Source organism: Babylonia areolata, chromosome 9 (genome assembly GCF_041734735.1).
Source record: "Babylonia areolata isolate BAREFJ2019XMU chromosome 9, ASM4173473v1, whole genome shotgun sequence".
Classification (NCBI taxonomy): Eukaryota; Metazoa; Mollusca; class Gastropoda; order Neogastropoda; family Buccinidae; genus Babylonia; species Babylonia areolata.
The window spans coordinates 735,001-760,000 of record NC_134884.1 but is presented as its reverse complement, the minus strand read 5'-3'; the positions used below and the strand labels follow the sequence as shown (position 1 = coordinate 760,000).

The 25,000-nt window shown below is 46.0% G+C and overlaps 1 protein-coding gene across 2 annotated transcripts in view; it reads left to right on the top strand.

Moving 5' to 3' along the window:
• LOC143285672 (uncharacterized) overlaps window positions 1-25,000 on the top strand; it is a 31,714-nt gene that overhangs the window by 3 nt on the left and 6,711 nt on the right. Inside the window, exons 1-4 of one of the 2 annotated variants that reach the window (XM_076593069.1) lie at window positions 1-924; window positions 22,756-23,076; window positions 23,537-23,658; window positions 24,852-25,000. The exon at window positions 1-924 is cut by the window's left edge and continues 3 nt beyond it; the exon at window positions 24,852-25,000 is cut by the window's right edge and continues 5 nt beyond it. In XM_076593069.1, coding sequence (XP_076449184.1) covers window positions 850-924; window positions 22,756-23,076; window positions 23,537-23,658; window positions 24,852-25,000 — 667 coding nt within the window. In that variant the 5' untranslated portion in view covers window positions 1-849. Of the gene's footprint in view, window positions 925-6,277; window positions 6,384-22,755; window positions 23,077-23,536; window positions 23,659-24,851 lie in introns of those variants that run through there. The other variant, XM_076593070.1, reaches the window with a different exon arrangement.

Below are 25,000 nucleotides of genomic sequence, written 5' to 3'. Positions count from 1 at the left end.
AGTGTTTCTTCAATCGTCCACCAGCCGTGAGCTGCAGGGGTTAGGGTGCTATTTGATAAAACAACGTTCGTTAATCTGAGCACTGCTGACTGATAGAGGTTCAAGAGGCTCTGCTGGGGAGTTCGCAGCTTGATGGAGCGTTTGGTGTTCGTAGTGTGCACGTTCCCAACTGTTGTTTTGTTTGTTTGAGTTGATTTAGCTGACTGAGATGAAAGATCGAGCTGACGATAGTGTGACAACGAACGGCTGTGTACCTCCTGCTGTTTTCGAAGTTTGGTGACTGTGTAACTGGCGCTGTGTCCTCCCGTGACTCAGCTGTGCCTGGGTGAAGATTTCACACTGCAAGAATAACGTCCCAGCTCCGTTGGCCAACGTTTAGTTCATCATCTGGGTCATCAGCAGTCTTACAATAACTTGTGTTCTGGTGTGTATCATTGTTGTTTTCCGACAAACGACAGGGAAGACAGTGCAGTCAATACCTGGCCTGACGGACGACGAACTCTGCAAGTATCACGTGGGTGGTGATCGTCGATCGTCGAGTTCAAGTGTCCCTCGACAGTATTTTATCGATCGGAACGAGCGCAAACGAGGGAGCGATGTTTCGGATCGAGTTCTCCAACAGACCTGTCAGTGTCTGGTGTGTTGACCTGACGAGGATCACCCAAACAGCGGGTTAGAGAATCCTCTCAGAGTAGTGAGACAAGAGGTCACTGCCGGTCCTTTGCCCAACTGACGTTGACACATTGATGTTATGCTTTAATCGTGTGGTGAACTTGAAGCGACAAGTTGTTGACTGTGTGCACCAGTTTTACCTGCCGTGTCAGTGGTTCGGGTGTCGTGAAAGAAGCCATGTTTCACCAAACTCTTAACCTACCTCCGCAGTTCCCAGCCAGCGGGTTTGGAGAGGGTGGGTCACCCACACGGGTAAGACAGTGTGTCACGACGCTGCTACAGGGCGTGCATCTCTGTGCACTGGTGGTGGTGGTGGTGGTGGTGTGTCCTGGTGGTGGTGGTGGTGGTGGTGGCGTGTCCTGGTGGTGGTGGTGGTGGTGGCGTGTCCTGGTGGTGGTGATGGTGTGTAACGTTGTCTGACCGTGTGTTACTACTTCCCAGTATCGTGTCTCTGCTTGTTTTTGTTGCGCTTTGTTCTAATTGCATTGTATTGCATTGTATTGAGTTACGTTTTGTCACAACACATCTCTGTCAACAGTCAGACTGCTTTCCAGGGGAGAGCGTGTCGCCACAGTGCAGCGCCACATTTTTTTCATATTCAGTCTGCCATTGTTGTAAACTATCAAATGGAGTTTACTGCAAAGTTCTGCCATGGACAAGTCTTTCGCTGCCGTGGGATCTCTTTCGTGCGCTAAGTGCATGCTGCACAAGCGACCTCTATCTGTGTATCTCTTTCTCTATCTCTGTCTGTTTTCCATGTCTGTCTATCCGTCTGCCTGTCCAGAATGTGTGACATTAATTAGCATAATCTTTATTAAAAAAAATATTTTAAAAAAAAGTTTAAAAGGTAACGAAACAAAAGCGTCGATTTAGCGATGCAGAACACCAAGCGAAACTGGCGTCTGTTTACCACTGACCATGTGAGCGATCGTCAATTTGCGTTCGTGCGCCCGCTTCGTATGTGTATTACTGTGTGTGTGCGCGCACGCACGTGCGTGTTGCACTTTGATTGTTTATCACAATTAGAGCTTGTAGGGATACGCGCGCGCGCGTGTGTATGTGTGTGTGTTTCAATTGAACGTTTATGCACATAAAAAAACACGCGCACGTGTGTGTGTGTGTGTGTGTGTGTGTGTGTGTGCACCTTCACGCTTGGTGCTAGACACATTACCTGAACAGCTAAAAGACAGGCGTAATGAGGAGGAAGTGAAAACGTTTACCTGCAGCAGGTGATCACAGGTAAGTGCTATGGTCGGCATCGACCAGCCCGCAGAGACAGAGCAGCTGGTTACTTGTCAATATGTCATGTCTGCAGGCAGGAGTTGATGTGTACACAGTGTGCACTCTGTGCCCCCCCCCCCCCCCAACCCCCTTCTCCCCGCGGACCCCCCCCCCCTCCCCCGACTCTTCAACAGACCGTCTTGACTAAGTACTGATAGATTCTTTACATGTGTGTGTAGAGAGATGTGTGGGAAGAGATACCGATATCGAGGGGAGGGGTGTACGGGGTGGATTTAATCCACAGAGACAAGGACAAAAAGCTTCATTTTATCTTTATCTAGTTATTTAATCAAACTCGGCCAAGTCGTCTCTTGCGAACAGGGATGGGGCATGAAAAGCTCAGTGTGACTTCAGTAGTAGTTTTTACACACACACACACACACACACACACACACACACACACACACACAAGATAATTGTTTTAAATAAATAAAAAGATTCATATCGTTCACCTGAAACTAACTAGCTAAATGATGATGATGATAATAATAATAATAACAAATATAATAATAAATAAAATAATAATACGAGGGCAGGACTGGAATGAATTATTTTCTTGACGGAACAGCTCACACTGTGTGAAAGTCAGGATGTTCCCTCCCCCCCCCCCCCCCCCCCCGAGTTGAGTGCGTAGCCATTGCGCAGTGCCACTTTTTTCTTCTCTTTTTTCTTCTTTTCCTATCTGCATACTGTCTAGATATTGAGTTTCTATCGAATTTTGCCCGGGACAACTTGTGTTTCCTTGTGTTGTTTCACGTGCATTCAGTGCACACTGCGTGCTGGATCTCCATGTGACGCGTCACCCAAAGGACTACTCCACTCAAGGTCAAGCGGATAGGAAAGGGAAAGTGGAAATCACCGTGAGTCTGGGAATCGAACTCGGGACACTTATTCGTTTGTCGGACCCTGTGCCACCAGGACATTGATTCTCCAACAGTGATAATGATGATAGTAATAATGATAATGATATATGATACTACTGCTACAACAACAAAAACAACAACTACTACTACTACAACTGCTAATAATGATAATAATTTTTTTTTAATTATGATAACGGCTTCGTCATTGAAAACGGCTGACTCTTTGATTAAAATTATGACAAAACAAAACAATATCGGTCATCCATCGTTAAAAAAAAGAAAAAAAAAAAAAAAAAAAAAGTTCGGTCTTGACAAAGGCAGGGTGGAGGGGGGGGGGGTGTTAACAGTGTCCACCTTCCCGTCACCAGGCAGTGAACTGTTTCACTTTCAGTTCCGAAGAGGCGTCAGAACGTGCGGGCTGATCCATGCACGCTACACCTTATCTGCGGGGGAAAAAATAAAGAAGATAACTGTCATGCTTATGATGAAGCAAAATATACCAATAAGTAAATGTTTTAAAGTATGATCAAATGAAAGCAAATAAGAAGGCAAACATCTTAAATGAAATCAGAAATAAAAAAGAAATGTGAGGTTTTCGATGTCGATCCGCTATCAGGGAATAGTCCGATATTTCTTTTCAAACAGTAAGGCTTTCTCTCTCTCTTTATTTCTAAATGTTTCTTTCCTCAATTGTCATATTCCTTTTCTTCCCTCTACATCACGTTTATTCATTCAGTCAGCTATTCTTTCATTCAGTCTTCTCTCTCTCTCTCTCTCTCTCTCTCTCTCTCTTTTTCTGACAAGATTTATGTTCCAACAGAGCAAGGAAGTTTAAAATGCGTTATTGATTTTGATGCACTTCACACACACACACACACACACACACACACACACACACACACACACACACACACACACATCGAATTTCACAGTTGTTGAAAAGAAAAGTTTACTGCCTTATTTTTGTAGAACAATTTCTTGTACGTTTTGAAAAAAAAAGATAATTTTCAGTTAAAACTGTTGATTCTTTATCCGTCAGCATGTCGCGAGGTGTGTTGTCTGTTTTCTGTTCAGTGATTAACAGTGTGGACCTGGAATTTTAAGAGTAAACCAGACTTACCTCTAAGCAGAAGTTTGGTCTGAATTTTTCCCTAAAGTGCATAGAGCTTCAAGAATATGTGCAAAAGGATGACGTCTTAATAAATATATGAGCAAATAAATAAATAAATAAATGTAAGAAGAACGCCCCGAAAGACTGACGGTGTGAGTGAAAAAAAAACCCCACTTTTTTTCCTCAAGGCCTGACTAAGCGCGTTGGGTTACACAGCTGGTCAGGCATCTGCTTAGCAGATGTGATGTGGCGTATGTGGATGTGTCCGAACGCAGTGACGCCTCGTTAAGAAACTGAACAGAACTGAACCAGCCAGTCAATGGGCTGTCAGTCTGAAACCACGATGTCCTGGCTTTGGGAATCCCACACAGGTACAGCTTGGGCCTTTCGGACACATCTGCGGACATTCATCTTTTGTGGCCGGATTTCCTGGACAGAACAGGTGAGATGCTGGCTCACCATCAAGGGCAGGAACTCCTGAAGACTGACCCCCGTAACCAACATCAATTGTCTAACTTTGTACACATGTTCGCATCGGAGTGTAATTTCACCATGGAACAGGTTAGGAAACAGTTATAGCAATACGCACACACACACACACACACACACACACACACACACACACACACACACACCACTTCGTCTTGGTATCTTCTTGTAAATTACTAAATTACTAGTGTATCAACCATTAAAAGTGATTGTTCATGTGACATTATAGAATTTCGATGTAGAAATCCAATAAACGTGTTTGAATGAAACTGGTAATGGATCATAAAATGATCACACATAAAACAATATAGACTATCATTTTTTTACGAACTGTACATACTGGATTTTATTTTTCATTTTACAGACGACCAGTCCGAAACGGTAACTATGATGCAAGCTCTGTTTCAATTTTATTTACTTAAAAAAAAATCGAGTGATAACGTTAATTTAGCAACGCTGTATACACGCGTCCCGAAATTTCTAAGAAAGAATTTGAAATAGAAAATACTGGATTGCTTTTTTGAAGGATGAAGTGATGATTTGGATTGTTTTAATTGTTGCAGGAGGGAAGGGGACAGATCAAAGTACACAATGCACGTGCTAAATGGCAACCCGAGAACTTGCTATCATGGGGAATCGTCATTTTTTTTCTGTTGTTGATTTTGCTGTTGTTGTTTGTCAGTGTTTCCCCTCTTTTTCAGTCAGTGAACTTTAACAGCTTTCCTGATTTAAATATAAAATCGCAATTGGTGTGCAATGACATAACTTGACAGTGTCAAGACATCGCTTTGTTCAAATCAAATTTAACAAGTACGGAGTCTTGTACTGACAGTTTTGCTCTGCTGTCTAAAGTAATGTTTTTGGAAGACGAGTTTTGCAGTGAAGTGTGAACGTAAAGAAGTATGTCCAACCGTAGACCCACGTAGAAGAAAGGAGCTTTGCTCTGAACCAAGACACAGACGTGTTTGTTATCAGTAAGCCAGACTGCAGAGGGTGCGGGGTGTCGGGCAGACCAGGGTGCGGGGTGTCGGGCACAGTCTGTGGGAAGTGGTGGCTGGGAGAAACAGTTCTCACACCTGAAGCGGACAACAGTTATTGTTCGTGTTGTAACTGGTTAGTTGTGTCGTCCTGTCCGGTGTTGGTCATGCAGGGGGAAGTCACTGAGTGGCTGGAGCACTCTTGTTGGTGATAGGGACGTGCCCAAGGGTTGTGGAAGAAAACGGAGGTCTCTGTTTACCGGAAGCTTAATGAGAACTTGTCCGCTAGGAGCGTGGGTGACGTCTGGGTGGACAGAAGCAGGACGCCACGAATGGGAACCGTCTTTGTGCAGTGCCTGTCTCCGTGCTGATGAACTGTAAACACCGCATTCTGGCCGCTGTCAAGGGCTTATTCACCACCCATGACAGTTCCGTGTTGACAAACTTCACCGTGGAAGGCTGTGGCACCCCAGGCGGCCTGACCTCCGCCAGAAGACCCCCCGGCAGTGAAGGCCCCACCCAGTCACGTCTGTCTCTCCCCTCTCCCCCCCCTCACTCTCATCACATGGCGAGCACACACAACGGCCCACAAAGACTGTTGCAACAGCAATAGAAAGCACCCACGGGTTTCTTTGTCTGCAGTTAACAAACAATTACTACATGCACCACTTCATGTTTTTCTTCAGTGAAAACATTTGAGCGAAAAACACGTCAGGAAGTTAAGAGAGAAAGAGATACAGTTGAGGCAGCGTGGGATGTGTATGTGGGGGGTTTGGCGTGTGGGGGGGTGGTGGTGTGTGGGGGGAATTGCTATTGCACAAACAGTGTGGCTGGGTGGGGCTGACGGGAGGGTATATAAAGTGTGGAAAGTGTGCCCCTGTGTCACTGTCTGTGTTCACATGAAGGCGGAAAGACGTACAAGGGGAATGACTCCATCTTGGTTGGTGCTTGTGGACGGGAGAACTGATGTACTGTCACTGTGTTCACCTGGTTAGTGCCGTGTCTTTTCACCTCTGATGCTTTGGGTGTGGTCTTCCTGAATACGGAGATGTTTAAAATTCTGTTTATTATTATTATTTTACCATTATTATTATTATTATTATCTGTATTTTTTGTCCATGGATTTACGCTCAACGTATGGAAAAGAACTGTGCGTCATTTTACACGGAATTGGCGTTTCTACGAATTGTTTGTAGCTGTATACAGTGAGTGTATGTTTTGGTGGCGCGATTTGACACACACACAAAAAGGAAAGAAACATGTGTTTACAGTCTTTTCTTTTTTCGTTCATTTTTCTTCTTTAAATTATTTTATTTCTGGTAAATGTCTGTCAGTGACACTAGTCCGTGTTTCTGAATCATGAATATTATCATCTGCCAGTCCCCTTTTTTTTTTTTTTTTTAATTCCTGGGCTGTCAGTAATGTACAGATCGTGCTTGTGAAAAAGAGAAGAAAAATAAATAAATAAATAAATAAATAAATAAATAATTTTTTTTAAAAGCCTGAGTTGGTTGAGCGCCAAGCCAGCCGGTAAAACTTTCGTGAGTTGGAATTCTTTCCACCCAACATAAAAATCATCGTTTCTGCTGCCCGTCTGAATGTGGAGTCGTTCTGTTGGTAGCAGTGTAACGTGTGAGACAGGCCTTCGTCATGTCACTGGAGATGGTGTCTACGTCGTGCACCACTATAACTCACTGTAAAAATAAAATAAAATAAAAAGAAGCAGGAAATAGAAATAAAAAAAAAATGTTGAGGGAAAAAAGACTTATCCGTGGAAACATTTTTCTCTGTTCTGTCCTCTCTTTGTTTCCTTTGTCTGTCTTCTTGTCAGTCTTCTTTTTTATATTCTGTTTCTTTGTGTTTCTTTGTTTGTTTCTTGCTTCCTTAACGTAGTTGTCCCTTTCTTTGTCTCATTTCTTGGTTCGTTTCAAGTCAACCAGGCACGTAAAAACCTGTCCTCGAGTTTCCGCTTTGTTGCTGTGCTCACGGGATGACACTGACGTACAGAAATGATTTTTTTTTCTCTTTTATTCCCACTTTGTTATATCAATTTCTAATGTTCGATCAAGTCTCGATGGCTGTTTCAAATGTTTGGTTTTGACATTGTTGATGAAGTCTCCGTGTTGAGGTGGTGGTTGCTGACTGCATGTGTCCTCTGTTGAAGTACGGGACTTGAGACTGTTCCTGGTTGTGACTCATTTTGTTGACGGATTCTCACAGGGACGTGAGAGAGTGGGTCTTTTTGATATATTTTTTTTTTTAATCTTTTTTTTTAAACGTATGCTCGTCAGCCTCCCCACCCCACCACAACCAACCAAAAAAACTGTATATCACTGCTACCTCTTCCACCGATGCCATTCGTTTGTTACGTTCATATTTCTGGCCACTGTTATGGAACAGCATGCCTGTTTTAGTCATGGAATAATGGATTTTTGGGTCACTGTCCTCCACTTTATCTGGGAATATTGCTTTGGTTTTCAGACTGTAGGAATATATATATATATATATATATATATATATATATATATAATATTTGCATTCCTTTTTATTCAGAAAAGTTGTACATTTAATTTTCTTCTGATTTAAACATTACAGCAAGGCAACTTTGTCGATTTAATTTTAGCTTTTGCCAACACACACACACACACACACACACGCACACACACACACAGACACGTGCGCGCGCGCGTGTATCTGTGTGAGTGTGTGTGTGTTGTGTGTGTGTGTGTGAGCGTGTGTGTGTGTGTGAGCGTGTGTGCGTGTGTGTGTGTGTGAAAAGAAGGAAGGGCGGGAGAAAGGAACAGTGCGAAGTCATTTACAGCTGAGTTGTTTTTTAATTTAGTCAATTCTAAAGGAGTGTAACTCTCAAACAAAGAGGCCAGATTGCACTGGGCCTTGGTGCTCAGCCTTGGGGGATAGTTTGGCCAGTGGGGACCATCCTAACGTCGACTGTCCTAAAGCCCCCTTGGCCGAGAGACTGGACGTGTCACTTGGGCAAGACACTCTCCACTGTAAACAAATTCTAGCCCAGATAATGGACAGTAGTTGTCTCCTCTGCTGTTCTGATGGACACGTTAAAAAAAAAAAAATAAAAAAAAAGCGATCATCTTGACTTACTTTTGACTTATTCCTCTTGATTCCTTGGGGAACATAGGGCCGCAACAACACTCCTCCAACGCACCCGGCTCTGGCTGGTCTTCTTCAGTTCAGCCCACGTCATTCCGGCCGCCCTTGTCTCTGCCTCAATGCTTCTCCGCCAGGTCTGCTTCGGACGGCCAACTTTCCTTTTCCCCTGTGGGTTCCAATCAAGAGCCTGTCTTGTGATGTTTGTTGCAGGCTTGCGTAGTGTATGGCCTATCCATCCCCATTTCCGTTTCTTGATTTCCGTCTCCAGTGGGGCCTGTTTTGTCATGTTCCAAAGTTCTTCATTGGAGACAACCTCTGGCCATCTGATGTTCAGGATGTTTCTTAGACATCTGTTGGTGAATGTCTGAAGCTTGTGGGTGCTGGTCTTTGTCACTCTCCACGTCTCTGAGCCATAGAGTAGAACCGACTTCACGTTGGTGTTAAAAATCCGGATCTTGTTGCGGATTGAGAGGGCTGTCGATCTCCAGATTGGTCGAAGGGTGTTGAAGGCGTGTCTTGCTTTGTTGATACGGCTCTTGATGTCTTCGTCCGTCCCCCCGTCTTTGCTGACAACACTGCCTAAGTAGACAAACTTGTCAACCTCCTTGATGTTCTCTTGGTGTAGTTGCACTGGATCTTGCTTCTTGTTGTTGACCCTCATGACCTCTGTTTTCCCAATGTTGATTTGGAGTCCAGTCTTCTCAGCTTCTTCTGCCACACGACATAGTTTCTCCTGTGCATCTTGCTGCCTGTGGGAGAGAAGACTTATGTCATCTGCGAAGTCTAGGTCCTCCAGCTGTTTAGTGAAAGTCCACTGGATGCCTGTCCTCCGATCTGCTGTAGACTGCCTCATGACCCAGTCAACCACCATCAGGAAAATGGTCGGTGAGAGCAAACAACCCTGACGGACGCCGGTTTGCACACTGAAAGGTTCCGTCAGTTTCCCGTCGTGGATCACTTGACAGGTGGCGTCTTCGTACATTTGCTGGATGATGCTTACAAACTTTGGTGGAAATCCATAGTGGTACATCAGTCTCCAGATGACATCTCGGTCGACACTGTCAAAAGCTTTTTGAAAGTCGACAAAGACTGTGTACAGGGGGGTCTGCCACTCCAGGGACTGCTCGATGATGATGCGCATGGTTGCGATGTGATCCGTGCACGAGCGATCTTGTCGGAAGCCTGCTTGTTCGTCCCGAAGTGTCTTGTCCAAAGCGTTCTTCAGTCTCTCAAGAATGATTCTGCTCAGTACCTTGCCCGGAATAGACAACAGCATGATTCCCCGCCAGCTGTTGCAGGATGAAAGGTCCCCTTTCTTTGGCAGCTTTACAAGATGTCCTCTTTTCCAGTCTTTTGGCACTCGCTCCTGTTCCCAGATCTTGCAAAGGAGAGGGTGCAGCATCTCAGTTGAAGTCTGGATGTCGGCCTTCAGAGCTTCAGGTGGAATTCCATCTGGGCCGGCTGCCTTTCCTGACTTGAGGGACTTGATGGCCTTGACGATCTCGGTCTTGCTGGGAGGGTTGGTGTTGATGTCGAGGAGCTTGGTAGGTGGCGGGATGTCTGGTGGGGCGGGTGGTGCTGGTCGGTTGAGCGTTTCTTTGAAATGCTCCGCCCATCTTGTTCTCTGCTGTTCTTCGCCAAGGATGGTGTTTCCGTCTTTGTCCTTGACGGGCCGGCTTGGGTTGCTGTTTTTCCCAGAGAGTGTCCTGGTGATCTCATACAGGCGCTTCATGTTCCGCTGACCTGCTGCACTCTCAGCTTCTGCTGTCAGTTCCTCGATGTAGGTTCTTTTATCTTTTCTCGCACTTCGCTTTACTTGTCGGTTCGTCTCCCAGTACTGTGCTTGTAGCTCATGTCTCTCGGCTTGATCTTGTGTGCAGTTGATCTGGTGATCATCTACGGTTTTATAATTATTACAATACTGACTAACCATGATCCACGCTGTTTTATTTAATTTCCAGTTTGTTTTGTTGAGTTGAACAGTATGCGGTATTTGTCAAGCGCACGAGACACGTTGATAATTTTGTTTACCCTGACCGGATTGTATGAGTATAGCCCCTGTTAATTGGCTAACAAGCGACTGCCAGCACAAGTGAACAGATATGGAGGTTAAACGTGATATGTAGACTGTCTCTGACTGTAAGTGCTCGTTACCTGTCAACCACGGCTTGTCAGTGGCGGTATGCCAGCAGTCAGCTAAATACCTGCAGTGTGTTCAGACTGCACAGAGGGGTGGAACAGGAAGCTGTGTTTTTTCAGTGTCGACAAAGGGAGATCGATGAATAGATAATCGTAGCCCTTAATGCCACAGAGTCGGGAAGTGGTGAAGGATTTTTTCCTCCTTACAGCAGGGACTGATTAGCGCCATTCATGCGGACCTTGTGAAGGGCGGACTGGGACGTTAGCGCGAGATCTGCACGCGGTAATGGGCTCGCTGACGCCTGCACGTTTTATGTGGAGACGATACAGCGGTTCGCGGACTGCGTTAATCCCCGTTAACTGTCAGTCACTGGTGCCCCTGGCTCGGGTTTCCTCGTTTTGTGCACTGTTGTTCAGCTGGGGGGGGTGAGGAGGGGGTGATGGGGGGGGGGTGAGGGATGGCGGGGGACAGTGTGGGGGGAGAGGGAGGTAGCGGGGGGGAGGGGGGGGGGGTTGTCTGGCTTCTTACAGGGACACCCCACTCTGTGGACTGGCAGCAATTGGAATCAGATTTTTTTCGTTTTTTTTTTCCTTTTGTTTCATTTCATCATTATTTATTCATTCATTTTTATTTTTATTTATTTATTTATTTTTTGGAGGGGGGGGGGGGGGGCTGTCGAGTTATTTTCAAATACATTGATTTTTTTGTTTTTTAATGAAACTTTTTATCTGATTTATTTCCACCATCGAAGAGAAAGAAAAGAAGAAGCGAAATTTCTTTCATTTAGACATTCGTTCGTTTGCTCATTGGTTATCTTCCTGTATTGTCTACTAATTTTTGGTTCTCCGTTAACACGTCACCTCTGTAAATTGTGTTTCGAGAACAGTGATCGAGAAAGTGTTGAGTGTCAGAGAGTGCGGTATGATATAGACACAGGAATTAATAAGTGAATCAATAAATGGACGAATTAATTTGAAATAGGCAAATAGATAAATGAATAGATAAATAAATGAATAAATAAAAACATAAGCAGACACTCTCTGTCTCTGTCTCTCTCTGTTTCTCTGTCTCTGTCTGTCTGTCTGTCTGTCCTCTCTCTCTCTCTCTCTCTCTCTCTCTCTCTCTCTGTCCGCAGTAATGATACACAAAAGTAATCATGTACATGTCAGTTTCCAAAAGTGACAATAAACATCTCCCCGCATTCCGTAAAGCATGCATGTTGTACATGAGCGGCATTCTTTGGCTGCAAATTAGTGCTTCAGCACTGACGGCTGAGTGCTTACAGCGCTATACTTTCTATTGATAGCCCAGGGCGCTGCCTTGGAGAGAGAGTTATTGAGTTGTTATTATGATCATTATTCAGATCAGGTTACCCTCTGCCTCCTTGGAACAAGCGGTGACTGCTAAACGTGACGATGTCAATTGGCTGACGCTATGTGTGTGTCACACGGCTAATTGAGGCCTGGCGTCACCGTCTAATGACGCTGTTTTTGTTTTGTTTTTGTTTTTTGTTTTTGGGGTTTTTTTCTCCGTGGCTCGGTCTTGTCGGTGACTTTCGCTTCTCTGTGTTATCTCCCCTGTGTGGTGAGGGTGAGTGCGGGCTGTCCTGACAGTGGCTGGCGGGTGTGTTGGACTGTGTTAATGACCACTCTGGGTCGGCATGCCTGCCGCTTTGGCCGCCCCTTGCTTTAGCCTGGAATCTGCTGGTGTGGTGTTTTGTTATCATATTTCTGTCTATCTGTCTGTCTGTATCATGTCTGTGTCTGTCCGTCTGTCTGTCTGTCTCTCTCACTCTCTCCTCTCTCTCTCTCTACACACACACATATATATAATGTTTCTCTGCCTCTGTCACACAGTGTCTGTTTTTCTGTATGTCTGTTTCTCTCTTTCTCATTTTCTCTCTCTCTCTCTCTCTCTCTCTCTCTCTCTCTCCACACACACACACACACACACACACACACACACACACACACACACACACACACGCACACATACACACACACTAACACACACACACACACACACACACACACACACACACACACACACACCGCATTATTTGCGCAGCTGCTTCTCGTGTGGAAAGGGGGGAAAGTCCTTGTTGAGGGGAGGGAGATAACTCCCTTGTCTCCTGGTCTGGCTGATGGCCCTTCCCCGCTGCTCTGCCCCTGCCGTGACGTGTTGTGTGGTCACTGAAGGCACTGCTGGCTGGGGGCCTACGTCACTGGTCAGGTCCACAATTTGAGGTGTTCTGTCACCTGTCTGTCTGTCTGTCTGTCTATCTCTCTCTCTCTCTCTCGCTTCAATTTTCTTGCCCAGAGGGCCGGATGCACACTATGCTTATTCCATTCCCAACTTGAAATAACATTTCGTTCGTTTGTTTGTTCTGTGTGTGTGTGTGTGTGTGTGTGTTTCTACTCAGAACTGGTCGTCTTCTCTCCTCTTTATTCTTCCCTTCCACCTGTGCGTCCATCAGTGTTCTCTCGGTGTTTTTCACGTTGCCATGCAGACAACAACCTCCCCCCCCCCAACCCTCCCCCCCACACAAATGTTGCAGCACATACTTCATATATCCCGTGCAAATGGGTTTTGTTTTTTTTCCCCCTGAACACTCACGGCAAACAATGATTGTCACGGGTGACAATGTATTTTAGGTCTGGCGACATTGTGAGTCGCTACAGACATGGGACAGGGGTGGCAGTGAGTTGTCTGAAGGCATGAAGTGACGTGTTGTTTTCCACCGGGACGTGCTGAACTGACTTTGCTGAGCTGTCGTCAGCCTGTTAGTTGTTTTTTCGGTGAGTTCGTTGTGCACGGGAGCCAAACACAGCGGCATTTACCAGGGTGCCAGGGTGAGGGGAGGGTGTGTACACTGTAAGTCTGTAACAGACTCTGGAGAGCAAGGAATTTAGGTCTTGTTTTGTGGGGTTTTTTTTTGTGGTTTTATTTGTTTCATTCCAAAGGATGGAGCCTTCGAATTGTGTCAAACCCACAGTGACAGAAAGAGCTGAAGATTGGTTGGTAATGTTTGACCAGCTATCAACCTTCTGCGGAGGATTGTTGGTATTGTTGCTGTTGTTACTGTTGGAGATGTGGTCGGTACTTCTGTTGCTGGACAAGGTTCGTGCTGTGTGTATTATATGGTGTGGTTTACACGTGACGATGTTGTGTGTTGTTGATGATAAATTGACGATGAATGTGTGTGTGTGTGTGTGTGTTGTTAATGTTGTTGTTGTTGTTGTTGTTGTACTCGTCGTGCTATTCGGGGACAGAGAAGTGGGGAGGGTGTCAAAGGAATGACCCCCCACCCCCATCCCCAGCCCCCCTCACCACACTCCACCACCATTGTGAGGTGAATTTCTTCACACCTCGAGGTCACCTTTGTCAACATCTTCATTCGATCCTGTGTGATTTGTAGGGCAGGAGACAGCGCACCCCGCGTCTGGTCGGATCCGTCTTTATGCACTGCGATTAGTGTGTGTGTGTGTGTGTGTGTGTGTGTGTGTGTGGACGTGGTGAATCACAGAAAGGTGTTGTGCTGCACCAAGCAGATGGCAGATCCTTCACACAGACACCTATGTGTCCTCTTTCCCACCTCTCCCTCACCCTCTCTCTCCCTCTTCTGTTCCCCCCCCCAGCCTACCCCCCCCCCCCCCTGTCCTCTCTCTCTTGTCTTTCTGCCAATTTCTGCCTTCTTTGTCTGTGTGGCTGTCTGTCTGTCTGTTTCTTTGTCTGTGTGGCCCTCTGTCTGTCTGTCTGTTTCTTTGTCTGTGTGGCCCTCTGTCTGTTTGTCTGTTTCTTTGTCTGTGTTGCCCTCTGTCTGTCTGTTTCTTTGTCTGTGTGGCCCTCTGTCTGTCTGTTTCTTTGTCTGTGTGGCCCTCTGTCTGTCTGTTTCTTTGTCTGTGTTGCCCTCTGTCTGTCTGTTTCTTTGTCTGTGTGGCCCTCTGTCTGTTTGTCTGTTTCTTTGTCTGTGTTGCCCTCTGTCTGTCTGTTTCTTTGTCTGTGTTGCCCTCTGTCTGTTTCTTTGTCTGTGTTGCCCTCTGTCTGTCTGTTTCTTTGTGTTGCCCTCTGTCTGTCTGTTTCTTTGTGTTGCCCTCTGTCTGTCTGTTTCTTTGTCTGTGTTGCCCTCTGTCTGTCTGTTTCTTTGTCTGTGTGGCCCTCTGTCTGTTTGTCTGTCTGTTTCTTTGTCTGTGTTGCCCTCTGTCTGTCTGTTTCTTTGTCTGTGTGGCCCTCTGTCTGTCTGTTTCTTTGTCTGTGTGGCCCTCTGTCTGTCCGTCTGTCTCTCTAGTTCTGACTCTCTCCCGTCTCCCTCTGTCTCTCTAGCTCTCTGTCTCTCTCGCTGTCTCTCTTTCTCCCTCTGTCTGTCTCTTTAGCTCTCTGTCTCTCTCTCTCTCTATTTCTCCCCCTGTCTGTCTGTCTGTCTGTCTAGCTCTTTGTCTCTCTCGCTGTCTCTGTCTTTTCTGTGTTTGCCTCCTGTGTCTGTCTGTCTGTCTCTCTAGCTCTCTGTCTCTTTGTTTGTTTCTTTCTCACCCGCCTCCTTTCCACTCTCCTCCGTCTCTCTCTCTGTCCTTCCTCTGTATGTCTGTCTCTCTCCTCCCCCCCCCCTCTCTCTCTCTGTCCTTCCTCTGTATGTCTGTCTCTCTCCTCCCCCCCCTCTCTCTCTGTCCTTCCTCTGTATGTCTGTCTCTCTCCTCCCCCCCCTCTCTCTCTCTGTCCTTCCTCTGTATGTCTGTCTCTCTCCTCCCCCCCCTCTCTCTCTGTCCTTCCTCTGTATGTCTGTCTCTCTCCTCCTCTCTCTCTCTCTGTCCTTCCTCTGTATGTCTGTCTCTCTCCTCCCCCCCCTCTCTCTCTCTGTCCTTCCTCTGTATGTCTGTCTCTCTCCTCCTCTCTCTCTCTCTGTCCTTCCTCTGTATGTCTGTCTCTCTCCTCCTCTCTCTCTCTCTGTCCTTCCTCTGTATGTCTGTCTCTCTCCTCCTCTCTCTCTCTCTGTCCTTCCTCTGTATGTCTGTCTCTCTCCTCTCTCTCTCTCTCTCTCTCTCTCTCTCTCTCTCTCGTTTTCTCTCTTTCTCAAGCTTTCTCTCACACTGTCTGGCTCTGTCTCTGTCTCTCTCTCTGTCTGTCTTCCTCTTTTCTGACGTTCTATGGTTCGTGTGGAATGCGCTGATGTTTTTCTTTTCCCCGTTCTGAAGCCATGACCGTGGTGACGCTGACACCCCTACGTCACATTCAGTGACAGGCTGAGGATTTCGTTCTGGTCTCGCTGGTTCTGATGACTATAAAGAAACGATCACGTTGTTGACGTCAATACCGATCTGACAGGATTACTGCGTCGTTAGTGACAAACGTTTGACGATAGCGATGACGAAATCAATAACGATACTGACGATGATGATAACAATGATGACGTACACCGACGTTAATGACAACCGGATGAAAAGTGTGCACCAGTGACATAATTATTATTCTCGTCATTGAGGAAGGTGACGATAGAGATGATAGTGACGTGTTTTCAGACTGATGACGTGAATTTCACACAGAGAAATCTGTTTGAGAGAAAAACGTAGTGCAACGCAGTGCAATACAATACAACGCAATACAACAAAAAAGAAAAATAATTGAAAATGCAACAGCATACACTGCAGTGCTATAGAACACAATGCAATGCAATGATATAGAACACAATGCAATGCTATAGAACACAATGCAATGCAATGATATAGAACACAATGCAATGCAATGCAGAAGATTACAATGTAATGCAGTGAAATGCTATACAATGCAGTGCAGTGTAGTACGACAAGATACGATGCAATCCAATCCAGTCACGTCCGGTGACGTCCAGTTGGCCGACGATGCGATATTATTCTTCTTTTTCGTTCGTAGGCTGCAACTCCCGCGTTCACTCGTACGTACACGAGTGGGGTTTTATGTGTATGGCCGTTTTTACCTCGCCATGTAGGCAGCCATACTCCGTTTTCAGGGGTGTGCATGCTGGGTATGTTCTTGTTTTCATAACCCACCGAAGGCTGACATGTATTACAGGATCTTTAACGTGCGTATTTGGTCTTCTGCTTGCGTATATTTACGAAGGGGGTTCAGGCACAGGCAGGTCTGTACATAATTTATGTCGACCTGGGAGATCGGAAAAATCTCCACCCTTAAACCCACCAGGCGCCGTTACCGAGATTGGAACCCGGACCCTCAGATTGAAAGTCCAACGCTTTAACCACTCGGCTATTGTACCTGTCCGATACGATACAATACGACACAACACAGTGCAGTGCTATGTCATGTTATGCTATGCTATGCTATACTACACTATGCCATGCCATACTATACCATTACTATACCATAGCTGTGTGTGTTTCCGGGCGGGGTGTGCCCAACATGCCATGCTATACCAATACTATACCATAGCTGTGAATACTATACCATAGCTGTGTGTTTCAGGGCGGGGTGTGCCCCAACATGCCATGCTATACCAGTACTATACCATAGCTGTGAATACTATACCATAGCTGTGTGTTTCAGGGCGGGGTGTGCCCCAACATGCCATGTTATACCAATACTATACTATAGCTGTGTGTTTCAGGGCGGGGTGTGCCCTGCCATGCCATGCTATACCAGTACTATACCATAGCTGTGTGTTTCAGGGCGGGGTGTGCCCCAACATGCCATACTATACCATAGCTGTGAATACTATACCATAGCTGTGTGTTTCATGGCGGGGCGTGCCCAACATGCCATGCTATACCAATACTATACCATAGCTGTGAATACTATACCATAGCTGTGTGTTTCAGGGCGGGGTGTGCCCCAACATGCCATACTATACCAATACTATACCATAGCTGTGTGTGTTTCAGGGCGGGGTGTGCCCCAACATGCCATGCTATACCAATACTATACCATAGCTGTGTGTTTCAGGGCGGGGTGTGCCCCAACATGCCATGCTATACCAGTACTATACCATAGCTGTGTGTGTTTCAGGGCGGGGTGTGCCCTGCCAGGCTATACCAGTACTATACCATAGCTGTGTGTTTCAGGGCGGGGTGTGCCCCAACACGCCATGCTATACCAGTACTATACCATAGCTGTGAATACTATACCATAGCTGTGTGTTTCAGGGCGGGGTGTGCCCCAACATGCCATGCTATACCATTACTATACCATAGCTGTGTGTTTCAGGGCGGGGTGTGCCCCAACATGCCATGCTATACCAGTACTATACCATAGCTGTGAATACTATACCATAGCTGTGTGTTTCAGGGCGGGGTGTGCCCAACATGCCATGCTATACCAGTACTATACCATAGCTGTGAATACTATACCATAGCTGTGTGTTTCAGGGCGGGGTGTGCCCAACATGCCATGCTATACCAGTTCTATACCATAGCTGTGAATACTATACCATAGCTGTGTGTTTCAGGGCGGGGTGTGCCCAACATGCCATGCTATACCAGTACTATACCATAGCTGTGAATACTATACCATAGCTGTGTGTTTCAGGGCGGGGTGTGCCCCAACATGCCATGCTATACCAATACTATACCATAGCTGTGTGTTTCAGGGCGGGGTGTGCCCCAGCATGCCATGCTATACCAGTACTATACCATAGCTGTGAATACTATACCATAGCTGTGTGTTTCAGGGCGGGGTGTGCCCAACATGCCACACTATACCAATACTATACCATAGCTGTGTGTTTCAGGGCGGGGTGTGCCCAACATGCCACACTATACCAATACTATACCATAGCTGTGTGTTTCAGGGCGGGGTGTGCCCAACATGCCACACTATACCAATACTATACCATAGCTGTGTGTTTCAGGGCGGGGTGTGCCCTGCCATGCTATACCAGTACTATACCATAGCTGTGTGTTTCAGGGCGGGGTGTGCCCTGCCATGCTATACCAGTACTATACCATAGCTGTGTGTTTCAGGGCGGGGTGTGCCCCAGCATGCCATGCTATACCAGTACTATACCATAGCTGTGAATACTATACCATAGCTGTGTGTTTCAGGGCGGGGTGTGCCCTGCCATGCTATACCAGTACTATACCATAGCTGTGTGTTTCAGGGCGGGGTGTGCCCTGCCATGCTATACCAGTACTATACCATAGCTGTGTGTTTCAGGGAGGGGTGTGCCCTGCCATGCTATACCAGTACTATACCATAGCTGTGTGTTTCAGGGCGGGGTGTGCCCAACATGCCATGCTATACCAATACTATACCATAGCTGTGTGTTTCAGGGCGGGGTGTGCCCCAACATGCCATGCTATACCAATACTATACCATAGCTGTGTGTGTTTCAGGGCGGGGTGTGCCCCAACATGCCATGCTATACCAATACTATACCATAGCTGTGTGTTTCAGGGCGGGGTGTGCCCAACATGCCATGCTATACCAGTACTATACCATAGCTGTGAATACTATACCATAGCTGTGTGTTTCAGGGCGGGGTGTGCCCAACATGCCATGCTATACCAGTACTATACCATAGCTGTGAATACTATACCATAGCTGTGTGTTTCAGGGCGGGGTGTGCCCAACATGCCATGCTATACCAATACTATACCATAGCTGTGAATACTATACCATAGCTGTGTGCAGGGGTGCAAGTGGTTCCGTCTCATACGGATTTCCGTCTTGATGAAATTTCGCTTTTTTTTTTTTTTTTTTTTTTTTTTTTTTTGTCCCTATGCTTTTGGTCCGGGAAAGTTTTGGTCGGAACTTGAATACTGAACTATTCACCGGAAGATGGAACTCTCTTGACTGGTTGACCAGTGCTTAGCTAAACTGAAGCCAGCGCCAGCTGTGTCTGGCCGCGCGCGCTGTGTACGACTCCCATTTTTGCCGCTGGAATCCGGATGGGACTGTTCGTTGGAAAGCGAGAACAGAGAGAATGTGTGTGTGTGTCTGTGTCTGTGTGTGTGTGTGTGTGTGTGTGTGTGTGTGTGTGTGTGAGAGAGAGAGAGAGAGAGAGAGAGAGAGAGAGAGAGAGAGGCACACACACACACACACTGTTACTTAGCCCTTAAACTGTATTTTACCGAGAGAAAACAATCGCCTAGGACGGAAAATCATAGAAGCAGTCCGTCCCCGGGACGGACAAAAAATGAAAGGGGGAGGAGAGACATTACTGTTTCAGCCCCTATTTCGTTCGAGTAAAGTAAACACAGAGTGGTATATCCCACAACTACTGCCTAATGTCATTCAGCAAGATGAGTTAGGGGAACTGCAGAAAGAAGCTCGGCAATACGTAAACGATACCAAACTTGATGGCTACCTTCCATCATATAGAGACAATGAAAGAATTGACACTGATTGGTGGGGCAAGATTAGTGAACTTAAGAAGGAAGTCAGCAATGAGCCCTTGTACCCCTATCTCTCCAAACTGGCCTCTGCATGCTTATCTGTCTTTACTGGACCCCTCATAGAAGGAACTTTCAATATAATGGACGATATCATTGAGCGTGACCGAGCAAAGATTGAACCAGAAAATTATGAAGCAGTTGCATTGACAAAATCTGCCCTTAAAAGCTTGAAAGAGAAAAGCTGTACATTGAAGATCAAGCACAAGATGCGCATGATGACAACAAACTCCTACACTACTTACTTGGCTTTCCAGAGTTCGAAGAAAAAGAAGAAGAAGGATATCTTGGAAGACAGAATTCGTAATGCCAAAGAAGTTCAAAGAGCCCACAGTACAAAAAAGCGCCAAAATCAAGTGAGATGTGGCCCAGGGCGTATGCCATCCAGACCGTCAAGTCAACCACCCAATCCCAAACCCTCAACTCAACCATCCAGACCGCCAAGTCAACCAATCAATCCCAAACCCTCAACTCAACCATCCAGACCGCCAAGTCAACCATCCAATCCCACACCCTCAACTCAACCATTTAGTACGCCAAGTCAACCACCCAACCCCACACCCTCAACTCAACCATCCAGACCGCCAAGTCAACCACCCAACCCCACACCCTCAACTCAACCATCCCAACCCTCAGATGTGAATGCAAGGAAAAGCTTTTTTACAACATTACAAACAAGACTTCAGAATGCTGCAACTCATTCATTTTATGACTTAAAGGTACTTGCTGTAAAAGCAGAGAAACATGAAGCCTACAAATCCAGCAGTATAGGACTGTATTCAGAGTTCGATAGCACTCTTTACCATGCTGACAGAATCTCAAAGGATTTTTACCCCGAGGATGCCCCAGATCATCTGGAACCTGTTGAAATAACAGGAGATGGAAACTGTTTACCAAGATCAGTATCTGTTCTTGCATACGGTACTCAAGATCATCACCAAGAACTGCGAACCAGAATTATTGTTGAAATGGCAGCCCATGAGGACCATTATACCAGTCTCTCTGTGTCTAAAGCTTATGCAATGAGTTCTGACTTTTTTGAGATGCAAGATTTATCTCCATTGACAATCAAAGACATTTTCCGGAAGGAAGTGGCGAGCATGTGTCATCAAGGAAAAGAAATGGGAGTTTGGCAAATCCATGCAAAAGCATCTGTGCTTCAAACACCATTAATGTCTATATACCCCAAGATACAGAATGATTGGTTGGAGGAGTATGGGGAAGAGGGGCTGAATAGAAATCACTTGAACAAGGTTTTCCATCCCAGAATTTTTGAGAATGACAGCGAGGTCAGATCAGTTCCAGGCATTATGTGGACAAGAATGGGAAGAGTTGAAAGAGTTTGGCGACCAAACCATTTTGTCGCATGTCTCCCCAAAACTAATGGACCAAGAATGTCTAACACTTCTCTGACAGCACAGAAGAAAAGGGGGTCAGCTGACATCAGGCAGTTCTTTTCAAAGAAAGCAAGAGTTGAATAAATAATCTCAATTGCCAGTTAAAACAAAGATATATAAAAGGTTGGCTTGATCAACTTTGAGGCACACACACAGATACAACTGAAGTTCCTTACAAATTGATTTGTATTTCCTAAACCTTTTGATTTTTTTTTCATTGTTCATCGAATTTTATATGATAGGTATACTGTTGACAGTGACTGTTTTAGTGTTGTTTATACTTTCAGTAAGTGACTTCGGTGTGAAAAGAAAGTTCTCTACTTCAATTCTTACTTGGGTTACCTGCTTGGTAGACACCTGTGTAAAATGCAATGACTTTATTACATACTGCACAGCTGAAATGTTTTCTGGGGATTCTGTGGAACATTATTGACATTGCTAAAACTGTAAGCAGCTCTTGGGAGTACTTTTTCCTGTCCACCACTCTGAGCCACCTGTTTTCACATCTAGAATTTCCACGTTTTTGACAGGTAAGAAGCCTCTCAAACACTCAAAAGCACACCAAATTTGTTTTGTTTTATTGTTTATCCAATGACTAACAACTTTTATTCTGCATGTCATGTTCAGATACTAATAATTGAAAAGTTATGCATGCTATACAAACGTTACTGTTTTTATCAAGCTTTCCTTCTGTTAATTTGCCAGACAAGATACTGTTAGTAAGCTGTAATATAACCAGTGTAAGGGGGGAAATGCCACTATTGAAGGTATGCTTGTTACTTTCATCAGGACTCACTGCAATCTCTTTCTCTCATATGAGTCATAAGGTTAATAATACTTAAAATCTGATTTTAAAAACTTAGTCCATTAAAAGCATTACCTAAAATCCATAAATTTTCCTTGCCAAAAATATAAATATTTTCTTCTTGAAAGGCACTCTGAGAGGCCCTGAGAGAGCAGGAAAATGCACGAAATGTGTTGGCGGCCGGACCCCGCTGGGGGAGCTTACGGCACTCCCCCAGACCCCCTAGACCGGACTTCAGTCTTGCTACTTTTTTCCACTTGCACCCCTGTGTGTGTTTCAGGGCGGGGTGTGCCCAACATGCCATGCTATACCAATACTATACCATAGCTGTGAATACTATACCATAGCTGTGTGTTTCAGGGCGGGGTGTGCCCAACATGCCGTGCTATACCAGTACTATACCATAGCTGTGAATACTATACCATAGCTGTGTGTTTCAGGGCGGGGTGTGCCCAACATGCCGTGCTATACCAGTACTATACCATAGCTGTGAATACTATACCATAGCTGTGTGTTTCAGGGCGGGGTGTGCCCCAACGGAAAGCCGATGGTTCGGGAGGAGGCCACGGGACGGCTGCTGTGTCTGTGTCACCTGGGGGGACACCCCCACCCCCACCCCTCCTCCCCCTCCCTGCCGCCGCCACCCGCTCCACACCCCCACCACCCCCACGCCCTGCCCCCCCACCACCCTGCCCCGCGGGCCCCCCACCCCCACCCACTCTCCAAGGGCCCCTCCCCTCCTTCCTCCACCTCCTCCACCACCACCACCTCCTCCCCCAGCTCCCTGTTGGGCTTACCTGTGCAGGTTCCGCTGCCGCCCTTCACTGCTGTGGCTGCCAGGGTGAGAGAGTCTGTCTGTCTGTCTGTCTGTCTGTCTCTCTCTCTCTCTCTGGTGCTGTCTTCTGTGTGCTGTTTGCCTTGGAGTTCGTTGTGCTGTGGTTGCCAGGGTGTGTGTGTGTGTGTGTGTGTGAGGGAGAGAGAGAGAGTGTGTGTGTGTGTGTGTATGCGCGCGCGCCTCTGTTTGTGTGTTCTTGTATGCATTGTGTCTGACTGACGTCTTATTGTAGCATAAAGCGCTTTGAGAGGTTTGAAAGTTCAATAAAAATGTACAGCAACAACTGCTACTACTACTGGTACTACTACTGCTATTGCTACTACCACTGATAATGCTATCATCACATACTATTACTACCACTACTAATGACGATAACAATACTATATGAGTGTAGCTATGACGATGACTTGAGGACAGAAGCGAGGATGATGATGACGACTGACGAAGACTGACGAACTGTTTTCAGGGAGCTCTGGGTTCGGACCCTCTGTGCGGCACGGGTGTCAGCAAGGACTACCTGTCCACCCGGGCCATTCCCCTCGGAGGTCCCTACACTGCTGCTGCCATAGCTGCCTACCACCCCTACCTGTGGGTCTATCACCTTGTCATGTTGTCTGTCTGTCTGTCTGTCTGTCTGTCTGAAGCCTTTAGTGTTGTCAACAACACCCCTACCTGTGGGTCTATCACCTTGTCATGTTCTCTGTCTGTCTGTCTGTCTGTCTGAAGCCTTTAGTGTTGTCAACACCACCCCTACCTGTGGGTCTTTCACCTTGTGATGTTCTCTGTCTGTCTGTCTGTCTGTCTGTCTGAAGCCTTTAGTATTGTCAACACCACCCCTACCTGTGGGTCTTTCACCTTGTGATGTTCTCTGTCTGTCTGTCTGTCTGTCTGTCTGTCTGAAGCCTTTAGTGTTGTCAACACCACCCCTACCTGTGGGTCTATCACCTTGTCATGTTCTCTGTCTGTCTGTCTGTCTGTCTGTCTGAAGCCTTTAGTGTTGTCAACACCACCCCTACCTGTGGGTCTATCACCTTGTGATGTTCTCTGTCTGTTTCAAGCCTTTAGTGTTCTGAATAAGTGTAATAGTAGAAGAGTAACAGAAGTTTTTAGTCTCATTATGTAAACACACACACACACACACACACACACACACACACACACACACACACAACAAACACAACAAACAAACAAACAAACAAAAAACGATGACATTTTGTTTTCATAATCTTGAAAAAATAGATGTTCGAAAGTTAGTTATTTTAACTGTTGCAGTTTGTTTCATTGCTTTCACCATTACTGTTGTGCTTTGCACTGTGTGTCACAAGGCAATGAGCATGCTTTACATGGAAAGGCGCATTATGTAATTTTCTTCTTCCTGCTTCTTCTTCTTCTTCAAGTTTAAAATTTTATTTTGGTTGCTATTGTTCTTCCGTCCTTTCTTTCTTTCTTTGTTTCTTTCTTCTGTTCTTTCATCCTTCAAATGGTTTTCTTTTCTTCTTTCTTTCATCATTTCTTTCTTTCTGTCATCTTTCTTTTCTCCCTCCTTCCTTGCTTTCTTTATTTCTTCTTTCCTTCCTTCCTTTCTTTCTTTCTTTCTTTCTTCCTTCCGTTCTTTCATCCTTTAAATGTTTTTCTCTCTTTCTTTCATCCTTCTTTTCTCCCTCCTTCCTTGCTTTCTTTATTTCTTCTTTCCTTTCTTTCTTTTCTTCATCCTCCCTTCCTTTCCTCCCTCCTTCCTTCCCCTGACTGTCAGGTGACCCCATGCTGACCGCTGTCCACAGGTACGCGGGTTATGACATGGGCGTCCGGAAGACGGCGGTGCGCGAAACAACGGCACCGCTCAAAGCCTGGCTGCACGAGCATCGGAAAAACCCGTACCCCACCAAGGCGGAGAAGATCATGCTGGCCATCATCACCCAGATGACGCTCA